The following is an 8,807-nucleotide window of genomic DNA, read 5'->3' on the forward strand; positions in this document are numbered from 1 at the left end:
GGTTAGGTCGATGGTGCGAGTCACTTCTCCAAGAATCTAGCCTCGGCAGCATGAGCCATTTTCACCCTTTGCATTCGTTAGTCCAATCCAATAGCGTCTGCATTGGATCTTCCACCAATAACCATGTCGAATATGATGCAGTGATAGGTTTGTTAGCCGATGCCCTTGATCATTGCATCCTTCACCTCCATGTTTGTCTTGATTCCTTGCTACTTGTCATGCAATTAAACGATGTTTATCATGTGCAAAATCATGTCCTATTTAGAAAATATCTAAGAGTTAAGCTTTTGGCACGTGAATTTGAATCTATTTCATTAAATCATGTTCCTAGAGCACAAAGTAACTACTTAGATACCATTGCAAATAACATTCTAAATTGGAATTTGTCACATGCATATACAAGAAGACATCCATAACATAAACAAATGGTGAACCACAATTGTCACAAAAGATGCATAATCATATTATTTACATAATATCCAACATATAGTGTTTGGAGTCCACTACTCTAAATACATCCGGCATGGCCATAGCATGTTACAACAAAACCAAAAATAGGAGCCCACATGTCTCTATGCCTAATCACTATCCTCAAGAGGATCCCAAGACAATGGCTCCATTCCACCTGCTCATAAGTCTCAAACTTCCTGACTGGCCATAACTATGCGCCTTGCGATACCTCTCCATTCTGAGGGAAGCCCAATGCAGTCATATGTATATTGATCTTCTAGCTCATGCAACCTAAGTTCTGTCACCTCGGTCAATAGTATATCGAACCTATAATGGAGGTCCCCTAGTAATACATCACTATCCTCTCTCTGCCATGATGTCGACCCTCTCTGATCTGCAGCACCAAGTGTTGCAACTCATCCTGCATATCCTTTTGGCCTCATCCTTCTAGCCTCACCGGTGCTATATCTGCATACCATGAGTTTGGAAATCAGTACCACATACATTTATTTTCTAAACTTTACATGCAAGAAAAATATAACAACTATTACTTACCATTTGGACCCCGTGTTCCTAACAGTAGTGGTAGATCAGTATCCCCCTGGAAGTTCATTCCACTATATGGATAGTCATCTAGGTCAGGGAAAATTTTAAGAACCCCCCCCAAATTTATAAATATAATAATTGGGCGAATCTCCATGGTATATAGGAAAAATGGAAGGCGATTTTATCAATAATATAATATGTATATATAATTTTCTGGCGAATCTCTCACCAGGCATGGCGAATATTTTACTTAATTATAAAATCTTGTAAGAACTTGGCAAGTCTTTCACTAAATAATAAAACTTTGTAAAGTCCTAGTGAATTTTAGCATTGTGAACTCTTAGAGAATTTTTTGAAGAAGTATAAAACCATATATGATAAGAGCCACATGGTGGCAATATCACTATCTTTTTTCACATTTCCACGACATGGAACCTGTCTATAAAATTATAAAAAAACCAACCAGGAACAGGAACAACTCAAATGCTTTGTGAGAGCTAGTCTAGAAAAAAGCAACAAATAACATGTCGGCAGAATTGTTCATCGGTGAGCCGCTATTTCGTGGGCAATCTGTAAAGGAGCAGTTGGATATCATATTTCCAAATCCGGGAAAGCCTTTCCCATCCCTCACAAGATTTGTTAAAAATGTTGGGTGTCTAGAAGGTGTGGATTTGCTGAAACAAATGTTACAAGTGGATGGAAACAAAAGAATAACAGCTAATGAAGCTTTGCAACATCCATACTTTCAGTCCTACAGGACTATAAACAGCTGCCATAAAGATTAAAAATGGAAATCAGCTACAAATCTCTTGATGACAACACTATCAAGATAGAGGTCGATGCTCTCTTAAAGACAGAGCTGCTGGAAATGGAAGCAGGTGCTATGAAGCTGACACTAGTAAAAGATGGGACAACACAGCTTCCCATAGTGCATCCCACTCTGGGACAATCAGTTTTTTGATGTTTTGCAGATTGGGTTACAGTCTTGCAACTTGTTTTGGATTTGTCACCAACTTGATGTTTTGCTTCTAATTTATTTTCATCCGGTGATAAACAAAGTGTCAATCTTTTCTCAGGATAAAATAGTATTCTTTACAGACATATTAACTTGGCTGAAAAGTCCAGGACAATATGAACAGGACAACTTCCAGGTTTTTTTGAAGATTTCTCCTATCAATTTACTGCCGGAGGGTTTTCTGTGATTTCTTGCACTTCTGAAATTTAATCAAATTTCTACTTGAAATAAAAGTTCAGAAGAGACTATATCACTAATCCTAAACACACATAATTGAGAAGCCGATATGAAGCATTGTTTTTTTGGGTGTGTTACAACTTTGGTGACCATGCAGCTCAGTCATTGCATGTTCAGTTTGTAACTCCACCTTGAAAGAGTGAAATGTGTGGTGTAGGATAAGAAGCTCTCTGTTAAGGCGCAATTGTTTTTCCCCAAAATTCTAATATCTAGATTCTATCTTGTTCATGTCTGTGTCAGGTGATGTTTCTTTTCATGTGCATGTGTTTAGTCAGATATAAAATACTCAAGTTCTCACCAGCCTGGGCTACAATGGCCATTCTGATGATCTATTTCATACTCATTGCATTTTCTAATAAAATGACATTATATTCATTTAAATTATGTGATTGAAATAGGGATACAAGAGCTTATTTGTATTTGAAGGTCTATAAGGCAGAGTATAAGCTCACACCAATCCTTGTTATTCTCTGCAAGAGAAAATCAGTTTCTATTTCACTCCTCAATAACACTGACTAAATCTCAGTTTGAAAATCAGTTAAATTAAGAAGACTAAATCCCAGTTTGAAAATCAGTTAAATTTAGATGAAATTACTCATTCAAAATCATTTGGATGAGGAAATTGTCAAATAATTGTAAGTTGTCGTCTTAGAGAACATGAAGGGAGCACATTCGTCATATTCTACCAACTGCAACATACCTACCTTCAATGCACTCTCTGTAAGGACCATAACGGGAGCAAATGTGGACCCATGTACAAATTTTTACTGCCTCAGGGTTTCTTTCGTCCTGTGACTACTAGGTTCGTTAGTCCTTCACATAACTCTCCAACAAAATGAATCCAAGAGTGGAATATAGACTCTTTACACGCAATTTATTTTCTAGAAAGTCTATACAGAGAAATGAAAGTTGCAAGTATAAGAATTATGCTTCAAAAATGAATTTTCTTGTGTCGTGAGCTATACCAAGGGTATGCTTTTGCAAAGTTTTATAACAGAAAAATTTGTCAAGAGGAATTTATTAAGGAAATCTCTTGTTAGAAATGAAATCCAGTTGAGTTGAGATAAAGTCCATAGTTACAAAGAAGTATTGTTGTGGAAAGAAATTCCACTATGACATTCCTGTACATTTTAATACAATATAAAAGGAAATTGATGTGATTTCCAAGCTACTTGAATCCATTGAACACAGAGAGAATCAGTTGAGAACTGATGAATGAACATGGAAATCGATGTAATTCCTAAGCTACTTGAATCCATTTTGAACACAGAGAGAATCAATTGAGAACTGATGAATGAACATGAGCTGAAGCAAAAGGACACTATCATTAAGCTAGTCGACCCTGAAATTGAAGAAAATGATCATGTCAAACAAATCTACTAGCAGTGTACTAATAACGGTAAAATCGACTTGCAAGAAGAAAGTAACTTAAATACCACATTTGTTGGAAAATGAAATCAATCAAAAAATGTTCTAACTAGAGATGAAGTTGATTCAAATGAAAGAAGTTCAAATCAGGGTGAGGTGAACCCAATAAATGAGATGTCGATAATCCCAGGAAAAATCAACTAGCAACAATGAAGGAAATCGATTGAAAATAATTAGTTAATTCCATTGTTAAGATTTCAACTTGGATATCATTTGTTGTCCAGGTACATTCTCTTGGAGAAATCGACCTGCATGTTAGGATGTAAATAAGTTCCAATTAAACAGAACATTTTTATTTGAGGGGAATTGAGGTCCAAAAGAGCAGAGTTCTTGGCAGAGGAACAATATAACTGCAAACACCCATTCAATATCTATGACTGTAGATTGAAGTTCTGCAACCTTGGAAGCACTATTTAGTATTGAGTACTTAACCAGAGCTGTAGAATCATTGGTACTTTATTAGATTTGATATGCAATACAATGCTTGATTCGCCTTGATTCCCATTTATTCTGTTTAATTTCTGCATACTGATTCCTACTGATACCGTTCCAACTGCTTGAAACAATAACATTTTCAAAAGGTCTCTTTCACTCTCACTTCAATTAGAACAGTACCCCTTTCTCTACTACATTCATGCACATATGCTTACATTTCCAATTCTGCAGATTGGTTTTCATGAAATTAACCAATACTTGTTTTGCATCTAACGAATTCACATAACTAAACAAAGCATTGAAAATATCACCAGAACTGAGTGGCCTCTCTAGTATTACAAGAAGATTTATTCAAAAGAAACAAGAAGTTATTTTAAACTACCCTAGAACAAGTCCATGTGGATGCTTATTTATGACATGCCACAATGTTGTCCATCAAAATATTTTCCTAAAAATTGTCTCTATATTGGGTTTCAATGGTAGGAGTTTTAGAGTTTTCCCTGATGATGACTTGATTTTAAAATAACTTACTTACTTGGGACCATTCACCCTTAATTTCAGAGGTGGCCGTGGTAGAGGAGGCAGGCACTCATCTAACAGTCAAAAGCCCTTTACAAAGGGGAATGGTACCAGCATAGAGAAGAAACACAGACGGTTTGAAGAGGATGATGGATCTGCCAAAGATGAACGATCAAATAAGGTCCAAAAGCTGGAAAATGATGGTGAATTACAGGCATCTGAGACTTCCAAAGCTGCTGAGGATAATTGAGCACCTCAGATGATTCAGCAGACCATGCCATACGCTTTATTTTTTTTTATTGATTATAGCTTTATTTTCTTGAACAAATTTTGGGTTTCATATTGTATTTCTTGCCTTTTCTTTTTTCCCTACAAAAGGTGTAGGCATTAAAAATTTTGAAGTTAGAGATGTAGGATAGTTTTAATGTTTTGGATTTGAAGGCTGAATTTTTTAAGGTGTAATGTTAGAGAACAGCTTTGCAATTACCTGAACTCGAGAAGCAGCGTTTCATGGCAATAAAAAATTGCCAAAATATAAATACTATATAATTATAAGTTGAGCTCATATATTTGCAAAATCTGTTAGATTCTTACAATTATTATTCTTTTAGTGATGAGATTAGTATGTTGTTAAGTCAGCAGAATGGTACCTGTCTCTTCATGTTATTATGTAGCAAAATGGTACCATGGAAGGAATATGACCCACGAACATATAGTGGTGGAATTTTACACAACCTAAACCATTCTTATTGAATTTTGTGGATATTGTCATGATTATGGCTTGGTAATTAAATAAAAAAGAATTAGGTTCAGTCCTTTACAATAAGTGATGAATATGCACATTAGTATGGTGACAAGGTCTTTAGTTATTGCTATTGTTAACCATAAATCCTTCCATCGATGGAAACATTTCTATGGATGAAAAGTGAAAATGCAGTGTGGTGTGTGCTGTGATATCCTTGAAGATGAATAAATGCATTCTACTGTGTAGCTTTTAACTTTTGATTCTCATTAATACCATAGTATTCACCGGTACACCTTTGCATTGTCTTCTGTGATATTCAACCTGAATCAAACCCTGCATCTGTTCATTCCTGATATTATGCAATAAAAATTGCTAGTGTTATAAATGAAATTTGAAAATTAGACATGGCTACTCTGTTTTAATAGTTGGTGAATGCTAACCATTAACTATTTGAACCCTTGGTCCTTTTGTTAGACCAAAAACGCATCAGGCATGGCCCTTATGGCGCATCAAAGAAGGATCTCAAGCTTCAGCACATTTGATCCATTTGATCAATCAACCTGGCATCCATGAGAACTGGTTAGTAGTGGGTAGTTCTTTCTACGGTTCTCTCCACCACTTCTGAATTGACAATATAGTAGCATTACCAAAAAGTTACTCTTCTTGGTACTTGTCTACCCAGAGCAGTGTAATGAACACCGTAGATCCATTTTCACTATTTACATGAGATTGACAGTAAAAAGTAGAAATGTGGACACGACACTGAAAAAATCAGCATGCGAACAAAAGATGCCAACTAGTCAAACATTGCTCAGATCTGCAGCCAAGATAATGGAGTACTGACATCTTGATCTTCCTTTCCGCCCATGAGCTTGCTTCTAACTTCAAGGAATGCTTTAACGAAGTCAATGTTATTGTTCAATCCCCTAGTTTTCATACAATCCTTAGCTATTCTTTGAGGTCTAGCATAATACGTCACATTCCTGGCCATATAAGATTATGAAACCACTGTGGCCATGGGAAACTTATAAAGCAACCATAAACAAATGTATTGCTGGCAACGAAACTCACTTCTTTTAATCTTGAATTAAAAGCTTGATGAATTGCTACATCGGCGCAGTCCGTAATCTTCCAAAGAATTGTTTGTTGGCAAAATGCCCACACTATGATCTGTGCTACTAAGTGATACCGTATCATCATCCACCCCAAGCATGGCAAGGGTGAGATGGGTTTGTATATCATGCCCCCCCTGATTTTCTACAATGTCATCCTCATCTGAAGTATCCATATCCTTGATCATTGTATTTTGGCACCATGCCCAGTCAGTCCTCTCATCTTCTCCTTGTAGTAGTTTTAAAATCTGCCATTAATCATATCTTGGTATTAAAGAGTAAGCAGAGATGAACAGATGTGGTTAACATAGAGTGTTTTATAGCTAAAAGAAAATGTAAGAAAAATTGCACCCTAAAGTAATTTTTGCAGGTAAAGAATACCCTCAAAAAACACACGAGGTAGTAAAAACAAGCCCCTGAAGCATATAGAAATGAATAGAGGAAGATAAATTACTCGGCTCATGCAAGGACGGTAATGAGATGTTTCCCTTAGACAAAGCGTAGCAGCAAGCATCATTCTATGCATTTCATTTGTATCATAAACATTTTGCAAACATTTGTCAGCAAGACTTTCCATATTCCCATCCTGTAAGAGTGGTCTTGCCTGGTTTCAACATTTACAGAAGGTTAAACATGAGCCCCTAATAAGGATAATCAATATAAATAAACATGAAGAAGAGAGTCAACTGTAAAAACCAGGACTTACCCACATAATCAGGCTTTCTTGACCCTTGGGACTTGCTGTATCAATTGGCTTCCTTCCAGTTATTAGCTCAAGAAGGACCACACCAAATGCATACACATCCGTCTTCTCATTAACCTTTCCATAAACAAAGTATTCTGGAGCAAGATACCTGTCAAACTACAATCACAATTAGTGAATTTACAAATTGGATAGCTTTAATCTGAAAATGGCCAATCGAAACTGGGAAGATGCTTACATACCCAAATGTTCCTAAAACATCGCTGCAAGTGATATATGAAGATGTTGGTGCCCACCTTGCTAGCCCAAAATCTGACAACTATTATAATAACACGCACATTAATTCTGTTGAAATTTTTCATTAGTGCAGAATTCCAAGTTTCAGTTTACAAGTCTAGATCACTAAGATCTCTTCAAATACTGAATTGTGCAATTTAGTCTTGATTCTTCTTGCAGTAAAAAGATTTATACCTGTGGTTCAAACTCTTCAAAAAGCAAGATATTGGAAGACTTTACATCTCCATGAATGACAGATTGAGAAAAGCCATTATGCAAGTAATCTAATGCTTCAGCAACTCCTACAGCCACTTTTAATCGCACTTTCCAAGGAAGTATTGGCTTTTCCTCTCCTCCTGAAAAATATATACATAGTCAATAGCTAGGACTATAATCAAATCTCAGAAAAGAGAAAATGAAAGACCCTGCCATACAATACATAACACTATGATGCTTAAAACGTACTACTGCTTAATATTTCTACACGATTTCATGATTCTTAAAATGCAATACTATTGAGTATATACCATGGAGATTCTCTTCAAGGTTTCCTCAGGATACAAAATTATACACCAGAAGGCGGTTAAGGCCTTCTGCACAGTAACCGATAAGTGTAATGACATGGTTGTGCTTCAATAGAGTAAGAATCTCAACTTCAGAAAGAAGCTCTTGCTCTGTTTTGGATGATGAATTCAAGATTTTCACTGCCACCGATTGTCCATCAGGAAGAAATCCTCTGTACACCTTACTGCAGCCTCCTCTTCCTATAAAATTCCCTGCAAGAATAAGGATGTTACATAATTGAATTGAGTTCAAAAGGTTAATATACATTTCAAGGGAAATTTCCCATTCAAAACAGAAGCACAGAAATGAAAAACTCCATGAGGAAAACTACAAATGCAACCTGTTGAAAAACCAGAAGTAGCAGATTGCAACTCCTGATATGTAAAATGCCTGCAGGTTTTACTTTGACAAAGGAACTCTAATCTCCTTGCCAAACAATTTTCTTCTCGATCAGAATCATTCTGCTGACTGCAAGGAAACCCTTCTTCTTTAGAGCATGCTTCAATTGGTGCTACCTCATTTGAAGACCGAGCTTCATGTTCATAGTTGCAAACCTTCTGCATAATCTGTCCTTTCAAATGAAGCTCTCCAGTTGCCTGTGTAAGCCTATTTGGCAACTGTAGTGCCCATTCAACTACAGATGTTTGTTTTGATGTAGACTGTGGAGTAGGAAGCTTGGTCAGTGAATCGGCTCCACGTAAGAGGGGCCATCCAGGGACTGATTCTCCTTTCTCTGTAATCAGTCCCGAAGTCGCCCTTTTGGGAACCTTTTGGTTA

At 36.5% G+C, this 8,807-nt stretch overlaps 1 protein-coding gene across 1 annotated transcript; it reads right to left on the minus strand.

The window, feature by feature from the left end:
• Positions 1–6,431: 6,431 nt before the first annotated feature.
• LOC149151851 (protein kinase STUNTED-like) lies at positions 6,432–8,593 on the minus strand. The gene is made up of 7 exons (XM_089443294.1): positions 8,371–8,593; positions 8,072–8,242; positions 7,662–7,822; positions 7,433–7,509; positions 7,194–7,341; positions 6,942–7,091; positions 6,432–6,735 (listed from the first exon to the last, which is right to left on the minus strand). Exons 1-7 carry the CDS (start codon positions 8,591–8,593, stop codon positions 6,463–6,465), a joined length of 1,203 nt encoding a protein of 400 aa, XP_089299420.1. The 3' UTR covers positions 6,432–6,462.
• Positions 8,594–8,807: the final 214 nt, after the last annotated feature.

The sequence above is a fragment of the Pinus tabuliformis genome, chromosome 9 (assembly GCF_031772625.1).
Source record: "Pinus tabuliformis cultivar Carrire ecotype Pingquan chromosome 9, CPIR1, whole genome shotgun sequence".
Lineage (NCBI taxonomy): Eukaryota > Viridiplantae > Streptophyta > Pinopsida > Pinales > Pinaceae > Pinus > Pinus tabuliformis.

Coding starts and splice junctions, on each gene's coding strand:
- LOC149151851 (XM_089443294.1), bottom strand. CDS start 8,593: ATGCAGAAGGTTTGCAACTATGAACATGAAGCTCGGTCTTCAAATGAG. Junction 7,823..8,071: donor CCATGTCATTACACTTATCG/GTTACTGTGCAG, acceptor TATATTTTTCAG/GAGGAGAGGAAAAGCCAATA. Junction 7,510..7,661: donor TTGAAGAGTTTGAACCACAG/GTATAAATCTTT, acceptor TTATTATAATAG/TTGTCAGATTTTGGGCTAGC.